Source organism: Pinus tabuliformis, chromosome 1_1 (assembly GCF_031772625.1).
Source record: "Pinus tabuliformis cultivar Carrire ecotype Pingquan chromosome 1_1, CPIR1, whole genome shotgun sequence".
Classification (NCBI taxonomy): Eukaryota; Viridiplantae; Streptophyta; class Pinopsida; order Pinales; family Pinaceae; genus Pinus; species Pinus tabuliformis.
In genome coordinates, this window is record NC_142297.1 from 532,946,676 (window position 1) to 532,971,322 (window position 24,647).

General features: G+C 40.1%; 1 protein-coding gene across 1 annotated transcript in view; it reads left to right on the forward strand.

Moving 5' to 3' along the window:
• The window catches only part of LOC149214137 (uncharacterized), a 372,058-nt gene that overhangs the window by 272,164 nt on the left and 75,247 nt on the right, over positions 1–24,647 (forward strand). The window contains exons 9-10 of the mRNA XM_089389307.1: positions 9,695–10,856; positions 10,997–11,356. Of these exons, the coding sequence (XP_089245433.1) occupies positions 9,695–10,856; positions 10,997–11,356 (1,522 nt within the window). The remainder of the gene's footprint in view (positions 1–9,694; positions 10,857–10,996; positions 11,357–24,647) is intronic.

Consider the following 24,647-nt stretch of genomic DNA (forward strand, 5'->3'; position numbering starts at 1 on the left):
AAAGTGTTTTCCCCATAGTGGGTTTTTTCCTAATTATTGACCGAAAATCTGGTGTTTTTTGTTGATGTGTTGATTGTCTCCTTTTTCATTGCATTTACTGTTGTATGTTCAATTAATGTTGATGATTGGAGATATTAATTATTGTTGAAAGATTGCTAATACAAGAATTGAATTGGGCTAAAGTAATTGAAAAACATAGAGCATATTGATATTTAACATGGTATTAGAGCTAAGGTGAAGGACAAGCCCAAAAGGAGACACAAATTGAAGCAATCGTCTTTGGAAAGTTGAAGGAACCTATCTAATCAAGTCAAGATGTCTCCCTCTTTCTTCAAGGAACATGATAAGTTAGGTGACTCATCTAAATTTGCCGCTTGGAAGAGGAGATCATAGCTAATAACAATGATGTTTTGGAATTCATTCATTGAAAAGTGCCTAAGCCTCCTAAAAATGCTTCCGCTGCTGCCAAAAATAAGCACAAGAAAGGTGAGTTAGAAGAAAAGAAAATTATAGCTGATGGTTTACAAGATAATTTACTTGCATATGTTGGATATTTGAGGAAGTCTAAGGAAATGTATGATAAGATAGTTGGAATGTATGAAGTCAACAATTTGAATGAAATCCTCTCCTTGTAAAATCAACTCAAAGATATGAAGATGAATAAAGGAGAGTCTGTGCATTCCTACATTATGAGGATATCTCGCCTTAGAGATCAATTGCAAGGAGTTGGGGAATATATGCTTGACAAGGTATTGGTTATTGTAACTCTTAGGGCTCTCTCTTCCACTTGGGAAACCTTCATTACTGCTATAAGAAACAACAATACCTTCTCGACATTTGATGATACTGTTGGGAATATCACTCATGAATAATCAAGGATGATATCAAGAGGCAAGATTCAAAAACATGAAGAAGGAGAGCTCGTCGCATTTATGAGTGAAAGCAAGAAGAAGAAAGGAAAAGGAGGTCAATCAAATTCTAGGAAGCGCCCTCCTCAAAGTTCAAAGAGAAGGAATGATAGAGAATCATCACACATTGAATGTTAAAATTGTCACAAGAAAGGTCATTATGCTCGAGATTGCCCTGAGAAGAACAAAGGTCCACACTACAACACTAGAAGAAACAAGAACATGTTTGATGATTAAAGAAGAAGAAATGACTGAAGGAATGATCGCAACGGAAGAGATGAAAGAAGTAGAGATGCTCCAAGTGATCATGAAGAAGATCATCATCCTGAAAAGAAGTCAAGATACTCCAACTATGAAAGTAATGTTGGCAATTAATTTGAATATATTCTTATTTTTGCTCTCAGTAGTTCTTCTCCGCTAGATTCGTGGAATAGTTGGTTGGTTGATAGTGTGGCCACTCATCATTTCTCTGGGTATAGCAAAGTTGTCTCTAATTTGGTAGAGAGGGAGTCAAATTTGAAAATTATTCTTGGAGACAACTCCACTCATCCCGTTGAAGGCTTTGGGTCTATCAAATTTTATTTGAACTTTGGGGAATCTGTTTTACTCCAGGATGTGATGAATGTGCTGAGGTTGAAGAAAAATTTGGTATCAATATCTGCTTTGGAATACAAAGGGATGAGGGTTTCCTTCATCAAGGGAAGGTTCTTACTTAGCCTATTGGATAATCTATGAGAGATACATTCACATTAGGATCGAGATTTGAAGGACTTTATAGAGTCACTAGTAGACCTCTTTTAGCATTGGTCCAAGATACTGATCATCTAAGTGAGCTATGGCCCCAAAGATTGGCCCCTCTACATTATGTTGCTCTTCTGAAATTGAAGAAGTTGGTCTCTAGTATTCTCGATGTTGAAGCCCAACACGATGGAGTATGTCTAGGTTGTGCTAGTGGAAAGAAGTCCAATGAACCATTCCCCTCTAGCGAGAACAAGACAATTGACATCCTCCTACTCATTCGTTTTGATATATGTGGTCGAATGCTTGTACATTCTATTGGTGGCCATCTCTACTACATCACCTTCATTGATGATTTCTCAAGAAAGACGTGGATATATTATTTGAAGAGCAAGGATGAAACCTTCAAAATGTTCAAGGAGTTCAAAGCTTTGGTCGAAAATCACATAGGAAGGGTACATTTTGGAGGGTACATTTTGAATGAGTTCATCGAATTTTGCAAGAAGGAAGGTATCAAGAAAGAGACGATTGTGCTCTATACTCCTAAACAAAATGGAGTAGCTAAAAGAAAGAACAAATCTATAGTAGAAGCCGCTCATAGCATGCTGCATGATTAGAAGTTACCGAAGTTCCTTTGGGGAGAAGCAACGAATGCTGTCATATATGTTCAAACCCCTAAGAAGTGCTCACAGGTGTCAACCCCGATGTTGGCCATCTTCGTATCTTTGGCTTCCCTGTGTATTTCCATGTGCTAGACGACAAAAGAAACAAGCTAGAAGCCACAGGAAGAAATGGTACGTTCGTTGGATATTGTGAAAATTCTAAAGCATTTAGAATATATATCCCTGGTCAAAGGAAGGTTGAAATTAGTAGGGATGTAACGTTCGATGAAGATGTTACCCTTAGGAAAGCAAGGGACCTTCCTCCGTCTCTCCCTCCTGAGAAGAAGAATGATGATATGGATATTTTAAATGGTCCTTCCATGCCTAAATTTGCTAGAGATGTTGTTGATGATCTCATGGAGCCCATGGACCCCTTAGATCCTCCATTCGATTCTCCTGCCAAGAAGAGGCCACTCTGGTTTCGTGACACATTACAGGCTGATGAGAGACGCATTCCCATTCAAAGATCATTTAGAGAAAGCAAGAAGCCATGCAGGTACCATGGATATGTTATAGCTAGGAGTACAATGATTCAAGCCAAACCTCCCACTTTTGAAGAAGTCGTGAAAGAACAAGTTTGGAAGGATGCTATGGCCGAAAATATGAATAAATTATGAAGAATGACATATGGGATGTTGATTCGAGACCGAAGGGGAAATTTGTGGTGACTTCAAAGTGGCTATTCAAGATCAAACATGTAGTCAATGGTAACATTGAGAAATATAAAGCAAGGTTCGTGGCTCGAGGATTGTCCCAGAAAGAGGGAGAAGATTATGATGATATATTTGCACCTATGGCTTGATATACAACCATTTGTTTGATAGTTTCCCTTGCCGCAAGTCAAGGATGGAGCCTTCATTAAATGGATGCGAAGACAACATTCCTCATTGGCATGTTACAATAAGAAGTCGCTGAGCAGCCATAGGGATTTGAAGTCGAGGATCGAAAGACACTTGTTTGCAGGTTGAAGAAGGCATTGTATGGTTTGAAGAAAGCCCCCAAATCATGGTATGCATGCATAAACAGTTATTTGGTGAAGCCGAGATTCACAAGAAGCAATGCTGATCCCAACCTATACTTCAAGGTAGTCCAAGGTATGCCATTGATTTTTGTTTTATTTGTTGAAAAGCTATTCTTGATAGGTAGTGAGCCACTGATGGTCGCGTGTAAGAGGGAGTTGGCCTCTGAATTCAAGTTGAAGGACCTTGGACCCATGCATTATTTTCTAGGCCTTGGGTTGTGGCAAAGGTCCGATGAGATTTTCTTTTCACAAGGAAAATATGTCGTGAAGCTATTGGAGAAATTTGGAATGACAGAGTGCAAGTTACTGCCCACACCGATGGAAATGAATTTCAAGAAGTTATGTGGAGAAGCTGCAAGACCCGATTTGGCGAATCCATCCGAGTATAGGCAGTTGATTGGGGCTGTGATGTTCTTAGTGAATACCCGTCTGGACATACTTGCTAAGGTTTTGCAGATGGGGTAGCAAGCTAAGTGGGCTTGATTGTGGGGAAAACTCCACAGTTAAGCGCGCTTGAGCCAGAGGAGATCTGGGATAGGTGACCTCCTGGGAAGTCTTGGTTACCGGGTGCAAGCCCCGGAAGTGATGATTGATGCTATGTGATTCATTTCACTAGTTTCAATCCACTTCTTCACCCCTGTGAGCATCACCCGATGCAATGAGTGCTAAGTGAACTATTCAAAAATCATGAGAAATTAGTCAGTTACGACTACCTCTCATGGAAATGGTCATACGTGAATGACTTGCTTAACACAGTTGAATCCCAAAATGATATCTAATATATGCTATGCAGTGAACACATTTAGTCAATTCATGACCGAGCCTCTTCATGCACATTGGATTGCTGACAAATACATTTTGAGACATTTGCATGGGATGATCACTCTTTATCTGAGATATTCTGCCAGAGATGTTCAACTTCATGGATATACTGACGCTGATTGGGTAGGAAATGTTGTCGACAAAGAGAGTACGCTTGAATGTTGTTTTAGTCTTGGATTTGCTATGATATCTTGAATGAGCAGGAAGCAAAAGTCTGTATCACTGAGTACCATTGAGGCAGAGCACATTGGCACTAGCATGGCTAGTTGTGAAGTAGTTTGGTTTAGAATCTCTTGGAGAGCTATTTGAGAGGGTCCTAGAAACTATAGTGATATATTGCGACAAGAAGAGTGGGATTTTTCTGGCAGAAAATCTGGTATATCATGGCAAGCCCAAACACAAAGAGATCTGATATCATTTGATTTGAGACATGGTGCAAAGAGGAGTCGTTCAACTCCATCATATATCGATAGATGAGTAGATTGCAGATATTCTCACCAAGGCTTTGCTGAAAGGGAAGTTTTTGGTCTTCAGAGAGAAACTTGGACTGATGGATGTGACCCCTCCTGATAACGGACATGACTGATCGAGAACACTGAGCCAACTCTTCCCCCCTGTTTGAGCTCCCTAGGTGAGGAATTGAGATGGAGGGATCCTGTGGTTGAGGGATCTCTGTACAATAGGTTATCACACCTATCTGTTACCCATAGGGTTGGAGATGTTGCTCCCCTAGCTTGGTTTATGTAGAGTATACCCCAGTTGGCATCATACCCACAAGTTGGGCTTCTTGGGATTACCGTTCCCCGTTTGGCCAACAGGTTGAGATAGTTCTTGGAGTGTGTCACCCAAGCTGCTTATGATGTAGGTGTTCTATGATACTTCTACATCATGACTCTTGAGGGTCATTTTTGGGAAGATCAGGGAGCAATAAGATGGATGACACATTACATTGACGCAAGGTGGAAGATGGTTGCTCCCCTATGCAATGACTCCGATTGCTTGACATGGGGTGGAAGATGTTTGCTATTGCATGAGATGACATGAGGTGAGAGTGTCCCATAGGAATTTCCTCATTGTCTTGAGAGGGTGGTAGCTAATGCTCCCTGGTGAATCTTCTTCTTTAGATTCAAGAATGTTTTAGCAGATAGAGTTGAGCAAAGCTGGGACATGATATGGTGACAGGATAGATATGATTATTACATGATGCAGTTAGAATTTCTCTCTCGCTGAGAGGGGGTGTTAGTTTTGGCGGCTTAGTGACAAATCCCAACCATGGGACTAGATTCCTGTTTTCGAGAGGATCAAATTTGACTATTGAAGTGCTCAATTTGGACAAGGGAAAGTGAACCTTTGAAGAAAATCCGACATGTGTACATATGGGATGGTTGGCCCTAACAAAAAAATGGACACCCTTGTAAGCCTATAAATACAAGTGACCGCAAGCTCATTTGGATATCACCAATCATATTCTTCTTCTCTTCTTCATTGATTGGTCTGCACAAGTTTGATACTAGATCGCTAAGTTTGGTTGGTACAGATCCGAGATTACATGGTCCAAAGCTCGCACATGTGTTGGGGCTTTGGCTTCTGACCGCAGGCTTGTCACAAGCAGATTTCAGTTATAACCGCAGACTTGTAGCCTCAACAGTGTGGTTGGAAGCTCTCGACTTCCCGCATATCTCTTCCTCCATGCATTTGAGATCTAGGGCTAAAATTTGACATTTGACTGTAGACAAAAAAAAACGTCTCTAATCTATATTGATGCTAGGAACATATTTTTGAATGTTGTTGGGTTAACTTTTTGTTGGATGATTTTGTATTAGCTCATTGTACTCCCTGCTGGACATTTTATGACAATCAAATAGAAGAAGAATTACAAAGGGTTTTCCCCATAGTGGATTTTCCTTGGTCATTGACCGAAATCTGGTGTCTCTTGTTGATGTGTTGATTGTCTCCTTTGAAGTTGCATCTACTATTATGTCTTCAATTATTGTTGATGATTGGAAATATTAATTGTTGTTGAAAGATTGCTAATACAAGAATTGAATTGGGCTAAATTAATTGAAACAACATAGAGCAGTGTGAAATTTAACAATGTCATGCATTAAATGCTCACATTGTATAGTAGTGTAGTTGCATTGAATACTTCTTTTGCATAGCTAATATCATCATATCATGTTCTTGTGCTAGATTAGATTGCATATAGATTAAACTTGCATTTATAGTAGATTTACTTTTTTATATAGATGTTATCTTTCATATAAAACATGGGCAATACCCTACGCCTAGTGCACTTGCTCGTCAAGGCAATACCCTACGCCTAGTGCACATGCCCCTAGATAGTTGATTCTTAATGTGTAGGTTATAGGTCTACAATCCCAAGAGATTGTTGGAGTTCTCATGAACTGTCCACTTGAGTACATGGATCATGCACTCCGCGGTGAGCCATGTCCCAGTTGGAGCCAGATGTTACCCACCAAAAGTGGGTAAACCCTTAGGAGAAAATTTTCTCTTATTCATCTCTTCTAGTCGATAGCTAGCTGTGACTTTGTAGCTGATGTGATTTTTCATTCTCATCTCCGCCACCTGCAATGGCTGCATGTTTCCTCACCGATTTTAAAGAGCACATGTTGGAAGGTGGGTGATCGTCTTGAATTTTCTTGCATAAATTTCTCTCCTTAAAGTCTGTCGTTTTTAAGGCTAGGAAGGAGAATTTAGGACTTGGAGTGAAATTCTAGGGACAATGTTTTTTGGTGGTTTGAGAGCCAAAATATCAAGTGGTAGGTATTGACTAGATGACCTATCATTTTGGTGGGCATCCACTCAAATTTCATCCTTAAAATCTCTTACCCTAGGTGTTGCCCTAAGAGGGAAATACTAGTTTCTTCTCCCTCACCTTGAGGACTTTCTTGAAGGTTTCACGAGAGTTGAAATTGTTGGAATCCATCAAAAGGAACCTTTTCTCTTTGGTCTTGACCTTTGGAACTCCTGTTATCATCAAATACATCAAACTCTAGGTTTTGCACCTCCCTTTTTTGGGTCTTTTCATTGAGAGCGAATTGCTTCCTTAAAGAAGCCTTTGAAATTATATTGTGTCTCTCTCTTGAATAATCTTTAGTGAGATCATCATATACCTTATCTACAACCTATCTATCTTAGAATTGATCTCTTCCTCTCTTACTGGGACTCCTTCCATTGGTGAAAATCCGTGAAGAGAAGGCGGTTTTTGTTGAGGTGACATTGGCTGTCTACTCTGTCATTAGCCCTTTATCTAGCTTTTATCTTGTAGGGCTTCCCTCTTCAAGGGCTGCTAGATTTTGTGGTATAAAATCTCATAGAGGAAACTCAAACTTGCTCTTTTGTGGATTATATTGGATGTTGGATGGATTTTGCTGTTTGGAGCTGATTTTTGGATATTGTTTGGATTAATGGATGGATTTCTTGCATATTGTCTTGTAAGTACACCTAATTGTTGAATATCTTTTATGTCTAATGTATGGAATGATTGATTCTAGTTCATGCTAATTGCGCCCTAATTTTATTGAGGATTAATTGAATTCTAGCTACATGAATATTGCATGCATTACTCATTTATGACATGTAAGAATTGTCCTAGTGGTGAACTCCTAGTAGCGCACACACAAAACTCCATTATTCATTGAGTGGGTAAATGCTTGAAATTTGTTGCTAGGGCATCCGTGACTCCATATGCCCAAGGGACAAGGAACTAATCCAAATCATTGGTGATCAATCTCACTTTCCCTCGATATTTTCTCCCTCTTAAATTTCTGTTCTTTCAAGGCTAGGGAGGACCTAGGGCTTTGTGCAAATTTCTAGTGAGGGGATTTTGGTGGGTGGAGAGCCTAAACATTGAGGGTGATAGGGTTTGCCACAAAACCCATCAATTTGGTGGCCATCCACTTAACTTTCATCCATAAATACTCTTGACCTAGTTGTTTGGCCTAAGAGGGAGACCCTAGTTTTTCTTTCCTTAACTTAAGGACTGCCTTGATGGTTTCATGAGCCCTTGCTTGGCTAATATCCATTGGAAGGAACCTTTTCTCCCTACCTTGACAACAAGTTACTCCAACACTCGTCAAGTCAATCAAACCCTTGGTCTTGTGCCTCCATTTTCTAGGACTCTTGAGTCTTGATAGAAAGTGAATTTCTTCCTTTTGAAGCATTCAGCAAAAATCATGTCTTTTTAGAAGACCTCCTGAGTCCCAGTGAGATCATTTCATACTTCAACCCTTGAATACCTATTATAAGTGATCTCCTTCCTACTGGGACTCTTCCTATCGGTGAAAGTCCATAAAGAGCAGGGTTTTTGGCTGTGGTGACAGTGTGCCACTACAGCATTGTTGCTAATATGTCTAGTATATAGCTTGTAGGGTTTCCGTCTGCAAGGCCTGCTAGATTTTGTGGCAACAATATCCACTTGGCCATCTTAACATTTACCTCATACAAGTTTACAACTATTAACTACCCCTGAATCTCGATTGGTGTCTTCTAATGCAAAGTATAAATACAGTTAAAGCATATACAATTGTAAACCTATGACTACATTCAAAATTCGCATGCTTTTTTTATGTTCAACATTCACCCAAAATGCTTAAAATACGTAATTACATAAATTAATTTCACCATGGACTTCGTATCAGCTTATGACTACATTCCATGTATTGTTTTCAGGGAACTCAAGAAATTATTCCAGTACTGTTGCAAAGAATTCAAGCAATAGCAATTCATGCAGCGATGAATACTTGTATTTTCTCATAATCACCTTCTAGCCCTTGGCACCAGTTGTGGATGCCATATCCTAGTCGGTTTTAATCTGTACACAAGTATGGTTTAGGTGCCATTAAGTTTTATTAATGACACATCTTAAATGAATCTTTTTCTACTGAATCACCTTTTCCTATTTGTTACTCATAAACACGTAGCCTTCTTTTGTTCCTCGGAGCCAGTATGGACTTTTTGCATTATATTTTATGAGAAAGAAATTGTGCATCATGTTGACATTACCACATGTTATGAAAGAAGTATAGAGATGACTTCTTATATTTAAACAAACCAAGATGAGGTCCTTTTGTTCCTTTTTCGAGCGATGGCTCGGGGCTTCATACTAGGTTTCTGCAACAGCTGTTGTAAGTACATTATAGCTATAAGGCCACCCGGCATTACACCCAAGAGTCAAAATTAGTGTGTTACGGAGTCCAGACACTATATGGTAACTTCTGTTGATGACTATACCCAGAATTTGCTATCTTGGATTTATATGTTGTGTGTCACTAAATGCTATCTTCTGTCGTGAATATTGGAAAGTGGAGGTTCTTTTCTTTTATTAGCTTGTTTAGATTACCAAGTTTTCTTTTTAAGAAATTATTCTTGGAACTCTGAGCAAATAAACACTTGTGAATTCTTTTGATACCTGGAAATGTTTTAGTTAGAAAGTTCTGTGATAAATAAATGTCTACATTAAATTGAGCATAATCTCATTAACAGTTATTATACCCTGATATTTGAATTTGTTGCTTTTGTAGTTCTCTACTGGGAAAGGAGCATGCTCCCTACATGGTTATGCATGATAACAGTGACCGCCTAGGCGAAATGAAAGATATTCCTGATAGTTTCATAGATATCCCTGAGAAAAAATTTCCGTTGGTCATTACATTCTACAAGTTCCTAATGATGTTGGATGGGAGTGTGCCATGCCATTTCTTTGATGGTGAAAAGGGGTCCATACACGGAAAATCTATTGCATTTATGGAAATTATGAGAACAAGAGAAGTTGACTATGAACGTTTCAACTCGATTTACTGGCCACATTTCAATGAAAATTTAAAAAGAGGACTCGACTCTTCTACAGTATTCACTGAAGTTATTTCATACATAAAAGGTAGTTTAATATCAATTAATTCTTTAAACTTCATCATGAGTCGAGAAGACTATATTCTGATGGCAGAAAGCAGGGTTTCTATCTTAAATGTCAATCAGAGAGAAGCAATTTATGAGCTTTTCTTGCATTATGAAAAGCAAAAGCAAAGGAATGGTGACTTCGACATTGCAGATTTAGTTAACCATTTGCATTGTCAGCTGAGGTCCAATCAATATTTAGGTCAGAAAATGGACTTTATTTATATTGATGAAGTTCAAGATCTAACAATGGCCCAAATTACTTTATTCAAATATGTATGTTCTAATTTTCACGAGGGCTATGTCTTTGCTGGTGACACAGCCCAAACAATTGCAAGAGGGGTTAATTTTCGATTTCAAGATATTAGAAATGTGTTCTACAAGGAATTTTTGGAAGCAGATGTTAATAATGGCATGTCATCTCAAATTGGCATGCCTGATTTATTTCATTTGAGCCAAAATTTTCGGACTCACAGTGGGATAATTAAACTAGCACAGAGTGTTGTGGAACTCTTGTACCATTTCTTTCCTTTAGCTATAGATAGATTGAACGCAGAAAGAAGTCTCATATTCGGGGAAGCTCCAGTATTTCTTGAAACTGAGGAAGATGAAAGTCTTATTACTAAAATTTTTGGTCATGGAGGAAACTTTGGAAGTGACAAATATGAATTTGGCGCTGAGCAGGCAATTTTGGTAAGAGATGATCTGGGGAAGGAACAAGTGATTAGCCAAGTTGGAAAACAAGGTCTTGTGTTGACGATACTTGAATGCAAAGGACTTGAATTTCAGGTGCTGTCTCTTTGCATAATTCTGACTCTCACAATTTACAGTTTGATACTCATGTTTATCTAGACTAATCAAACACTGCTGAGTACAGCCATGTAAATTTCTGTTTTTGGAATTGATAGTCTTGTTGTTGTGTTCTGTAGGATGTACTTCTTTACAACTTTTTTACTAGCTCTCCATTGGCCACCAAGTGGAGGGTAATTTATCATTTGATGGATCAGAAAGCTTCCAACAGTTTTGATAAAAAAGCACATCCTAAATTTCCCAAGTTTGACAATGGAAAGCATAATCTTCTATGCAGTGAATTAAAACATTTATATGTTGCTATAACACGTGCAAAACAAAGGTTGTGGATTTATGAAGAAAACTGTGATTTGGCTAAGCCAATTCTTGATTATTGGAAAGAAATGGGGCTCATACAGTTACGATGTTTAGACAGCTCTTTGGTGGAGTCGATGTATGTTGCCAGCAGTTTTGAGGATTGGAAGAAGCGAGGGATTCAGGTACACAAACAAAGATCTTAATATTGAATTTCTGGTTGTTCCTACTGTTAGAAGAGTGTTTTGCATCTATAATTGTGAACTATTTACACTTTATTTCAGTGTAATTTATTTAAAGAATTGCTGTGGCTTATTCGTTTTCCAATACAAGGAAACTCTTCTTATGTGAAATGTCATTTTTTGTTTTCCCTTAAGTACTCCTTAGCAGGAATGATTCAAGGCATTATAGTGGAGTTTAGTTCTGATCCAGCTTTGACTATGGCAAAGTTAGATTGAGTGGGATAGGGAGCCTCTTGCATCTTTCTCGTAGGCTGAAAGCCTGAATCACATACCTAAAAGAAACACAAGGAATGAGTTATGGTCAAAGTTTTAGTTTGAATGTTAATTTTCTTAATCATCTTGAGTGAGATGATTTACTTATGCATTATTTATGTAGTCGATCATTGTTTGACTATTTAGAAGATAACTACAGTGAATCTGCACCATTAAAGTTGTTATATGACCATCTTGTGGCTGATTCTCACAGCCTGTAATATACAAGTAGATAACTCACATGTAACTCCAAGAGTCCAACCCATTAGGAGATTGCTCCAACTTAGAACTAAATGATGACTATGGTTATGGATTTGGAGTCTCTTACAAAATGTAGGGTTGTGCAAGGTGTCATTTTGATTCAGGGGGTCTAAAGGTTAATTTGATCTAACATAGTGTGAGAGACCCCTCGCCTAGATCACCTTGATTGATGGTATCTGGTTTGAAAGAAGTTGGTATGTGGATAACCCTCTTTGTGATGGGCATGTGTACTTTAGATTTTGTGAATCTTAGGATTGCAATCTCATTTAGGATTTGGTCTCTCTTGATTACTTCTAGGGAAATAAAGCTATAGAGTGCTTTTTTTATGGGAGCTTGGCACTTTATGCCCAACCTTTCTTGATGGATGTGGGAGAGATGCAGGAAGCAACTATGGAGATTGTCTCTTTCTACCAGCGAGTTCCCTGATTTTATTTTGTGGTACTAGAGATAGAAACTATTGAGATGTCTGTGGAAATCCATGTGAAACCTCAAGAGGTTGTGGTTGTGACGCTGATCGTGGTTCTTTTAAGGAATGGGGGAAGGAACCCCACACTTTTTCAGGAGCGTTTGCTCCCATTGGAGGGGTCTCTTATTTCTTGGCCCAAGTATTGTGGCGTTTGTTAGTATGTAGTAGTCCCCAACTTCAACTAAGGTGGTGGAGGTTGATGCAAGCCCTATTTTAAAGCCTAGTCTTTATGTTGAGGTTATCGAGAATCAATTTGTGTCAAACCATAGTGCCACCTAGGTAAATAACCTTGGTCTATAGAAGGATTTTTTTTTTTCAAGAACCCGAATGAGGAATTTGAGTAGGGTTTCCATGTTATTGAACATAGGGGGTTTTCTTTTCTTTTCTTTTTGTGTGTCATATGCCAGATGAAGACTCCTTCAACAAGTGGATTATTCAAAATTGGGAAACTAAAGGAATATCTTACTTGTATTAGAACATGTGGTGCAAGTATTTTTGTCTATTGTTTAACTAGGATATTGGCATGTGAAATGTCCTCTAATATGTTACATGGAACATTGTTTGTTAATTGTCCTATATATAATATTAATGGTTCGATTTCGACCTTGATGATCATTCCTGGGCAGATCACTCTTTGTGAACTGAGTTCCCTAGACTCCCATGTAGACATTTGAGCTTTTGTGGATATGTTGGCCCAAATATTTGGCAAAATCTTGATTCTAGATGAGGTTCATGAGTACACTGTTTGCTATTGAATTCTTCCATTGCTTTCTTTACTTGCCAAGTCCATCTTATTTGTGGCTGTCCTTGTTACTTGCCCAAGTGGGTGAACACTATTGAGATTTGGTAGCTTGGGAGGTACTCCAAACCCTAGGGTTTGGGGTTTGGAGGTCGGGGCACCACAAAAGTGCTTTGTGGGCCCTGAACCCAAGCTTGGGATTTTGCACCCAAAGGAGTTGGGTGAACACCAAGAGGAGTTTGATTGATTTGAAACTTGGAGGTGTTACAGGATCCCTAAAGGAGAAAGGTTCAGCGAAAATCACTCAAAACAGAGGTCTCTAGTGAGAGATATTAATTTTTATATGTGGCTAGTGGTTAATTTGTCTAGTTAGGCAGGTCGGCTTAGGCCCAAGTATGCCCCAAGGAAAAATTCATGGAGACTCATGTTTCCATATAAATATAAGGCAAGTGTTGGAGGTTTAGGTCATATCCAAAGTGCAATCAACCCAAGGATTACCTCTGAAATTTGCAGCGAGTCTGAGGCAGCTAGCGAGGGAGCAAGGTGGACGAGTTTCAGAGGATCTTTTCTCTATTTTGGGCGCAGATCTCCTTCAAGGACAGAGAAGTGATTTCTAAGGTAAGGAGTGGGCATTTATGTGCTTGTTTATGGTTGTTTGTTTGCTGTTCTGGATCGCAGAGCTTGTTGTTGCTACAACAAGTGTGGAGTCATAGTTGGGAGGGTCGTGAGGCCTTGTGAGGGTCTTCGCTTCAAGCTGCAGTCACTCCTAGCATAGCGCAGGTAGAACAAGGTTGTTTTCCTTTGCTAGAAGTAGAATTTTTCTTGCTATAGCATAGCAACAATTGTAGGGTGTCTTGTGAAGCATTCCAAGTCCTAACACAGTGAGTTGGAAAGCCTAGATGGGAAGAGTGACATGTTGTTTGGGAAGGGAAACACAACGTTTGGATCAGAGATTTAGGTGTTGTAGCAACTTGACTTCAGCCCTAACTAGAGATCAAGAAGCACAAATCTCAAGGACAAGAGCACCGATAGTGTGTTGGAGAGCAAGGTATGTGTATTCTCTTGTGGATGTAGAGGTCCAAATTGGACATTGGTATTGGACACTTGTGGACTGTTGGAGGGTAGCGTGAGAGTGGACCAAGTTGGCCCTAAGTGTGGACCTTAGTAAGGACACTAAGGCTTCTAGAAGTGGCAAATTGAAGATGTTGAAGGTTTGTTCAGCTAGAGGAGTAGTTTTGGATAACCCAAGTTCATTGTTTAGAAGGGACATTTTACAGTGATAGGTGGTAGCCCTCTTGCCCTATGTTTGTTTTCATTGGAGCAGTGTGAGAAGACAATAGTTGGAAGAAGTCCCTAATTAGCTGAGGAGCAACAGTGGGCAAGAAGACTCAGAGTGTCATGGCCTTGAATGAATAAGGAGCAGCTAGTGAGTGTGAAGACCCTATGTGCTGGTTGTAAATGAACTTATGATCAGCTCGAGGGTAGATTGGAGAGCCGAGTTCTGTGACGTAAAGGACTAGGACCATTGATAGAAGCAGTGTTGCAGAACATAAGCAAAGGACCCACAGTGTGTTCAGGATAAGACAAAGAAATTGTGATTATCGACAACATCAACTAGATCGTCAGCGTATCTTGTTCTTGTATTCTTGTACTAGGGGATGTATGAGGGTCGTTTTCCCTGGCGCGAGAGCCCTAGATTGTTCTATTATCAGTTGATTAATATAACGAAGTTGGGTTGTATAAATTCATAAAAAGTTGTGTATATTTTGTGCACTAGTAGATTTACTGTTGTATATTGTTTCGTTTTGCAAAGTAGTGTTGTTGTGATACTTGGATTGGTAGCATTAGCGATTTAAGATCTTGGACTTCAGTATTGTGGAAAAAAAATCAAACACTATGAGAGAACTTTTTTCCCAATTCTGTTCACTTTGCAAACCAATAGACCTTTGTGATCTATTGATAGCTAACCTCAAATGCCCTTCGTCCATGTCCCAGTTAGTGTTATGTGGCATCTAGCTTACTTATTAGAGGAAGGTGGGTCATCCATTATAAGGCACATTTGAGCATATGAATATGAATCATAGGATGAGTTGGATGATTGACCACTTTTGCTTATATCCTTGTTCCCATGCTTCACCTTGGTCGTTATCCTCTACCCTTACTCTAGTGTAACCTTCTTGGTGGCCTTTCTTTTCATTGTCCAAGAGGCGTACAAATAAGAGGCATTCATTGATGTTGTGTGCCCATGGTAACCCATATTTATCACTTTCATCTCTCCTTGGCTACATATACCTATCTTGGGGTTGATTGTTATGGATGATTGGTATTGGTTCCCTATTTTCCTCAATCTTCAGTAGGGGCCCAACCTATGTAAGAAAATGAAAATTCATTAAAGAAAAAGGTGCGCAAGAGAGGTGGTAAAATTAGGCCAAGGAAAGGGGGAACTCAACCACATAGATGGTGACATATTCCATTAAGTGAACACCCACCATACCACCTTTCATTTGCATGTGCTAAATGATGTGTTGGCCTAGAACTATTACCCACCACCTATGGGTAACATCCATAGTGGAAATTTTTTCTCCTAGACGGTCCTCATCCGACAATAAAAAACCCCTTGTAGCCACCAAATAGTTTGATGTGCCACTACCTTCGCCACCTAGCCATGTGCTCCCTCACCCATCTATTATGATTGTATGTTTGAAGGTGGGCCTTCCAACCTCGAAGGTATGGCTTCTCATTGTGTAGTTGGGTATTTTTTTTACTTGTCGTGGACACTTTTGGGTGTGGATTAGTGGGGGGATTTGGTAGAAAGAATCGGCTTGGTTTGTACTCGTCTCCTCTGTCTGATTTGATGGTTAACCTTATGTCCTAGTCTCGTAGGATCTCCTTTATCGGCTACTAGCTTTAGGGGTGGCGCTACATGTGAAACCTCGATTTTGGTTGTGTGGTCCCACTTCTCGATACCACATACATCACCCCCCTGCACTCATTATAACCCCTTTCACCATATTTCCCATCTGGGTTCACATTTATCCATTGGCCAAGGAGCTAGCTTCCCCCCTCCCCTTGTCCACACCTTAGGGAGGGCCTTAAACGATGCCCCAGAGGTTGATGTAGCTAAAAGGAAAAAGAAAAAGTGTAATTTGGCCACTCTCAACAAGAAATGTACCCTAAAATGTAAAAGATGGCTTGGACATGCAAATTTAGCACGTGGGCAAAAGCCAAGTATGAGCTATCCCCCGATAATTATGGCCATCTCCCTAGTTCTTAGGGTCCCTTATATTGGCCCCCTTCATCATTAAGGAACCCATGATTGTCGGCGATGAATTGCCCCACCTAGAGGGGGTATTCACTGCTATATCTTATACATCATGCTCTTATCCCCTGAACCTCAATTAGACATAAAAAGAAAAATCAATAAAACGCAAATGGCATATGAAGAAGGGTGGAACAAAAGAGGTCAGAGCAACTCATGTACCACGATTGCTCCCTCCTACATTCACACACCCAAAAGTGGGCTTCCCTCATTATAGCTACCCTTGTACTATGGCATGTGGCTTGGAGCCTTCCCCTGATGCCCCGCTTCGTTCCATCATTATATCACATGCCACCTGTGATTTGATGGATGTACCATGGACATGTCACTCCCCGTAAAGGCTGAAACCACCTAATAGGGTCCTTGTTTAGCCTTCCTTTTGAACTTGGAGACACTTGTATGTTCGAAAGCCCATTATGGAAAGGCATGCCACTGTGAAGTGTCCACTTGGTTCCATGATTTGTAAGCTCATATAGTCAATTGCACTAATGATTTGTTGTACTAGAAGTCTAGAAGGTTTGGGGACACATTGGATCTTATATGGGATTGCAGGTGGGTCTTAATCTTGGGTTTGGTTTACCTATACGGGGTGCAACCCCTCCAGAGGTTCATATTGGCATTCATAGGGTGGGCGTTGAGAGCCATGGGCCTCCATCATACCCGAGAGAAGATTTCCACATCATGGGATTCTTCAGTTACTTGCTCGTGTTCCATTTATTTGATGATGATGATGCACTTAGACGATCTTGCCCGACCGACTACACTCTTACGCCACGCACTTGGTCGCTGATCATGTGTGTCACCATGGGAGACAAAGGGAGGGATTTCATCATTCTTCCAACCCTTATAGATGGGATACAAGCTTGTTCGATCGATTTGGAGACCTATGAGGGTGTTTTGTGCCCCCATAGCCACTTGGAGACGCCACAGGTCGTTTTCTTGGATATCAAGGGATCACCCCATTTATCACTATGTTTGGAGCTTGTTGTCACCCAAAGTGTACACCTAAGGTGCAATGCTTAGAGTAGGGGTTGTCACTCCGATCTCTACTCACTCTGTTTGGACTCTCTTTGAGCTTAACTCAAGGGGGGTAGTCCCTAAGACAATGATGAGGGAAAACTTGTTGGAACAACAAATCCTAGGAGAATAGGGGAAAAGTAGTTACTTCTTCCAGTGACCTGAATTACAGATTATTTGACAAGTGTGATTATGAGATGATCAATGTATATGTTCACAATATGAATCTCAATTAGATCAATAAGACAATAGCCAGATAAACAAGTAAAGATTAGTGCATTGATAACAATGATCAATAAAGATGTAACACTTCCAAGAGATAATATTTCAAGTCACTTGACAAGTAATGCTGCAAGACAAGTGTTAGTATGGAATATGATACAATATTAAGTTGATTTGGGGTAGCATCGGATGTGCTCTAGCCATGAAAATTGGAGGAGATACTAAAGCACAGGAGATCTCAAAAACCCAAAAATCGTTTTGGAAAATCCATTCGGATGAAGAGTTATTAAAATAATTAATATTTTTAGTGAGTTCCTAAGTCCAAACTCAGGGAAATAAAATATTAATGGGTAATAATAAAGATAAGGATGAGAAGCCTCCAAAAGATAAGGATCAAGTCTATTTTAATCTTAGTCGTTGATTAGGGACTTAATATCGGCTGTTGATTCATCAACAGGAAAAGTATAAAAGGGGACTTGAGGGTCAGTTGGAGATATACTGAGGGAGACCAGTCAGTTTGATTTCTGGAGCGGGGTTTGTTGAGAAATTCGACTAGAGATCTGGATTGCAGCGAGAGGTAGTGAGTACGGAACAAAGAGTCAGGAACAGTGCCAGAAGATCAGTGCAGAGATTAGAGAGGCAGACGCAGAGCCTGTCAGGCAGACGGAGAGGTAGTAGGACTGCGCAGTCACTGGAGGGCCCGCGTGGGTGACGCAGAGTGGCCCAGTGCTGACGCAGAGAGGCAGGAGTTGATGCAGAGGGTTTGGAAGCTGCACAGAGGCCAGCAAGTCTGACGCTGAGTTTGGAAGAGGTCCTGGAGAATTTATCTCTGTTGGGTAAGCTAGTTTGGTACCTAGTTGTACCCAAGAATAGCTGATTAATAAAATCCTCCTCTGCTACATTGGTTTTCCCGCATTGGGTTTTTCCGGGAACAATTGTCCATAATAGTGTTGATGTGTTTGATTCTTGTGCATGTGTTTGTTTTTGTATTATGGTGTGATATCTGCAGCAGAATTTATTCTAATGTTTACTGAAGGGTTTTCATAAATAACTTATTGGAAAATAAGTAGGTAAAATAAATCAGTTGTTGCAGTGATAGAATTTTCACATGGTATCAAAGAAAGTAATCAGAGACAGGAAGGGAAAATCAATTATGGGTTGAGACCATGATGCAAAGGCATCTACATCAGGAGACTCACACAGATTTTCAGAAAATTGCACAAGAGACAGTAATTTTGATTTCTCTATGTTTGCTTCCAAATTGGAAGAAGAAGTTGCTTGTGTGACTAGCTCTGCATCATCAGAGGTATGGTATATAGACAGTGGAGCCTCCTGGCATATGACGGGAATCCGGGAATGTTTCTCAAATTATCAGGAGGAAAGGATGAATTTTCAAATCACCATGGGGAATAAGGCAAAGTGTACTCCAGTAGGGAAGGGTACCATAGTTTTTCAAATAGAAACGGGAGAGCGGTTCTGTGCTACCAATGTGCTGCATGTGCCAGGACTGGGGATGAACTTACTTTCCGTATCGCAACTTCAAGGCAAGGGCTATGATGTTTTCTTCATCAAGGAGAAAGTATACGTCAAACACCCGAGCTGGAAAAAGAAAGTGTAGATCAGGATTAGAAGTAACAGGTTGTACATATTACAACTAGAATCACCAATGGCACTGATAGGCAGTCACGAAGACAAGGATTTAAATGAACTATGGCACAGAAGAATGGGAGATTTGCACCATGGGAGTCTGAGAATTCTCGAGAAAACTGTAACAGGAGTTCTGGATCTTAGTACAGAACGAGATGATGTATGCAGAGGATGTGCTCTGGGAAAGTATGCCAAAGCGACATTTACTAGAAGTAAAAACAGGGCCAAGAGTGTACTAGGATTGATACACTCAAATATCTGTGGAGCTATGTCCACTAAAGCTCTTACTGGTGCCGAATATTTCATCACTTTCATTGATGACCATTCAAGGAAAACGTGGATTTATTTTCTGAAAACCAAGGACGAGGTTTTCTGTCAATTCAATGAGTTCAAGGCTCTGGTGGAGAATCTGACAAGGAAGAAAATAAAAGTTTTGCTCTCAGATAATGGCGGAGAGTATGTCGATAAGGTCTTCATGGATTTTTGCGATAAGTAGGGCATCAGAAGAGAGTGCACAACTCCTTGCAATTCGGAGCAGAATGGAGTAGCAAAAAGAAAGAATAAGACTATCGTAGAAGCAGTTAGGGCCATGATATGATCAGGTTATGCCAAAGTTCCTGTGGGCAGAAGCATGCAACACGGCAATCTATGTTCAGAATAGAACTCCTCATCGGGCATTGGGCAAGATTACTCCAGAGAAAGTGTTCACATGGAAGACCACTGAAGTCAGTGATTTTAGGATATTTGGGGAGCTTAGCATATTGCCGCATACCCGAGGAAAAGAGGAAGAAGCTTGATCAAACTGCAGAGAAAGGATATCTAGGGGGATATAGTGAGAACGCTAAGGCATACAGAATCTATCTTCCAGGGAGCAGGAATGTAGTAGTTCGACAAGATGTGAAGTTCATGGAGAGGACAGGGCCTTTAGAAAATCTCAATAAATGCCTTCAGTCAAAAGATGAGCCATTGGTCAAACCACTTCAACCAACAGAAGTAAAGAATTCTTCCTCGGATCATGAAGAATCGTAGGAGGAGGAGCTAATAGAAGCACCTGCAACCAGAGGAAGAACGAGTAGGGAACTTCATCAGATTCTGTGAGATGCACAAGATTTCATCGATGCACCAAGAAACAATAAAAGGGAGTGAAAAAAACTAAACAGATATCAAGCATTGGTAGCTCAAGATGGGGAGCTTGCCAGTTTTCAGGAGGTTGCTCAACATCAGGTTTGGTTGGATGCGATGGTAGAGGAATACAACTCCATAATGGTGAATGATGTCTGGGAGGTAGTGCCGAGGCATCAAGACAGATCGACGATAGGTTCGAGATGGATCTACAAGATTAAATACGCTGCAGACGACAATGTGGAAAGATACAAATCCAGGTTTGTGGCTAAGGGGTATGCTCAGAAGGAAGGAATTGACCATGAAGAGACCTTTGCCCTAGTAGCCAGGTATACATCTATTAGAATCATGATATCTCTTGCAGCACAGATGGGATGGGAGATTCATCAGATGGATGTCAAAATGGCATTCCTGAGTGGGGTGATAGAAGAAGAGGTATACATTGAACAACCAGAAGGCTTTGAGACAGATGAGAAGAAGTCTCATGTATGTAGATTGAAGAAAGCCTAGTATGGGCTGAAACAGGCTCCTAGAGCATGGTATGGTCCAATTGATGGCTACTTGCAGAAGATGGGATTTGTCAAGAGTGACGTAGATCCAAATCTCTATTCTCTGGTTGTAGAGAATATGTGGATGATCTCTTCCTGACAGGATCATCTGGGCTCATCGGGGACTACAAGAAGAATCTAGCCACAGAATTTGACATGAAGGATTTGGGACAAATGCATTATTTCCTAGGGTTGGAAGTTTGGCAGCAAAAGGGAGAGATCTTCCTTGGACAAGGGAGATATGCTATAGAAATTCTGAAGAGATTCAGGATGCAGGATTGTAGACCCATGGCTACTCCAATGATTACTAATTGGAAGAAAATAGATGCATCAGAAGACAAAGGGTGTTGATCCCACCTTATAAGGCAGCTCATAGGGTCCCTGATGTATCTAGTTAATACCAGGCCAGACATTTGTTATGCTGTCAACACTCTCAGTCAGTTCATGGTGGAACTGAAGAGGGCACATTGGGCAACGACAAAACATGTTCTCAGATATATATAGGGAACATTCGATTATGGACTCTTGTACACCAGGAGTAAGGATATCAAATTGAGTAGATTTACTGATGCAAGTTGTGCTGGAAGTTCAGTGGATTAGAAAAGTACCTATGGATATTGTTTCAACATTGGATCGGGAATGACCTCCTGGTGCAGTAGGAAACAGAAATCCGTAGCTCTGAGCTCAGCGGAAGCAGAATATATGGCTGCAAGCACAACTTCGTTCGGAGCCATATGGCTTAGAAAACTGCTTGTGAACCTATTCAGAAGAAAGATGGAGGTGACCAGGATCATGTGTGATAATCAGAGTTGCATCAAGCTCTCTGAGAATCCAGTATTTCACGATCAGTCAAAGCATACTGATATTCGGTGTCACTTTGTCAAACACTGTGTCCAACGAGGAGCTGTAAAGTTGAGCTACACTCCTACAAGAGAACAGGTGACACACATCCTTACCAAGGCCCTTAGAAGAACTGAGTTTGATTATTTCAGGGAGAAGATGGGGATGATAAAGAATCCTTTTTAGTAGCATAAATGGGTTTGCTGAGAAATTCGAACTAGAGGTCTGGATTGTAGAAAGAGGTAGTGAGTACGGAATGGAGAGTTGGGATTAGTACCAGAAGATTAGCGCAAAGATTAGAGAGGAGGACGCAGAGCCTCTCAGGGAGACGCAGACGCAGCAGGACTGCGCAGTCACTGGAGGGCCTGCATGGGTGACAGAGAGGCAGACGCTGATGTAGAGGGTCTGGGAGCTGCTTAGAGGCCAGCAAGTCTGACACTGAGTTTGGAAGAGGCACTGGAAAATTTGTCTCTGTTGGGTAAGCCAGTTTGGCACCTAGTTGTACTCAAGAATAGCTGATTAATAAAATCCTCCTCTGTTGCACTAGTTTTCCCGTATTGGGTTTTTCCTGGGACAATTGTCCAAAATATCTATGTTGATGTGTTTGATTCTTGTGCATGTATTTGTTTCTTTATTATGGTGTGATATCTGCAACATAATTTATTCTAATGTTTACTGAAGGGTTTTCGTAAATAACTTATTGTAAAATAAGTAGGTAAAATAAATCAGTTGTTGTAGTGATAGAATTTTCACATATTAAAGCATGAGGTGATAAATATAACTTGCAATAATGAAAGAAACCTATACCTCAAAGTAAATGCTCAAGTAAAATATGATGATGTATAAGAGAAATATTATAACTTTGCAAGTGAAATAAATATGCTCACAATTTAAACGATATGCCCAAGATCGATGCAAGTTAGGTTAATGATACAAATTGTAGTGTAATAATAACACAAGGGTTCAATGAGGCTTAATTAGTATGCTTCAAAGAAATGAAATACCAATCCATTTATGATTAAAATAACTTAAAGTACAAGGTGAGTTTAATTTATGACAATGAAGTAAATAGAGGGCACTCAATGAAACAAAGTGTTAGATAAATAACACCAGTGCCTTAAATGATTAAAATTTAAATGATATCACTTATAATGCATGAATTATTGAGCACAAATTATTATTTCAAAAGATGGCAGATGATATTGCTAATTTAAGTTATACCACTTTACACATGAGAAAAAGATATGAACTACTCAAATGCGACCAAGTGATAATAGATACCAAATAATTAGCGAGTGCACACTAGATCAAACCACTAGATGCTGATATACTTTATCTCTACCCGTTGCATCAGCCATAAGCTTCTCATCCATCCGATGTGAGCACATGGATGAAAGTGGGCTTCCAATCAAAAGGTACTTTAATCATTTTGCAATTGGGTGCTTATGCTTGTTTGTATTTGGGCATTTGATACGAATTGTGGGGTGGCCAGGAAGAAAGATGCATTTTGATTGTGATTTTGTTCTCTCACCTGATCTTGTTCTCTCACCATAAATGGGGGGTTAATCCTTGATCCTAGTCTAGTGGGACCTCCCCTAATGGCCTAATGGGTTTAGGAGGAGCACTAGATGGGAAGTCTTGATTGAGATAATGTAGTTCCATCTATCCCTATGTCATACTTAACACTTTCCGTTATACATTACAAGCCTTTATCTCACATCCATTCTTTGGGTTCAAATAACCATTGGTTCTTTGGGATTCGACACCCATACAATCTCATACCTTTGTAGGGCTTGGAAACTTTGGCCTAGGAGCTTGATGCAGCTAAAAGGAACAAAAAGAACATATCATGGCCATAATAAAAATAAAAGAATATCAAAATGTAAAAGATGATCAGTACATACAAATTAACATGTGTGCCAAAGCCTAGGATGAGCTCTACCTCACTCCTTATGGCCATCACCTGGTTCTGAGCACATGTTGCTCAATTACATCATAGAAAGGAATCCTTGCATGTCCCAACCTCGATGAGCGATAAATTGACTCATCATTAAGGGGTAATACAACTTCTATATCATTCAAAGTGGGCTCTAACCGTTGAGCTATGAGTTGTAATACAAAGAAAAATCAAGAAAAAAAGGTGCACAAGAGGGATAGAAAAACAAAGGCAGAGTTGGTAACTCATGCATCTACGGTTGCTCCCTACTCACATCTATACACTTAGGATGTGGATACCCATCACGTTGGGCCCTTTGATCATGACACTTATCCATGAAGCCTTGTGCTTGTCGTACCATCATTATTATTCACTAACACCTATCAATTGAAGAGTGGACTAAAGGGATGTTACTTTCCCTTGGGGGCCACAAATACCTAATAGGGTTGTCGTTTAGCCACCCCTACCTAGGGAGAAAACACCATTGCGAGTTCAAGGCCCCGATTTTGGAAGGGAATCTTTATTTGAAGTATTAAATAGCCCATTACATTCAATATTGGTTCACTTAGATGCAATAATGATTTTTGTCCTTAATGATTCACTGCTTTCACTATAATCTATGTTGTTATTGTCAGGTGGTTTAGCAACCCATGTTTTGGGCACCTTATCCACCGGTATAAAGGGCATCAAAGGAGTATATTGGTACTAACAGGTGAAGCGTTGAGAATCTTGGGCCTCCTAGCTACAACAACACATCACACGAGTCATGACCCTGGGCACCTCCTTCACCCACGACGTTTACTTTGCACTAGATTTGATCATTCTTTAGGGTGACACACTTGGACCCAACATGCCCCCAGGCCGG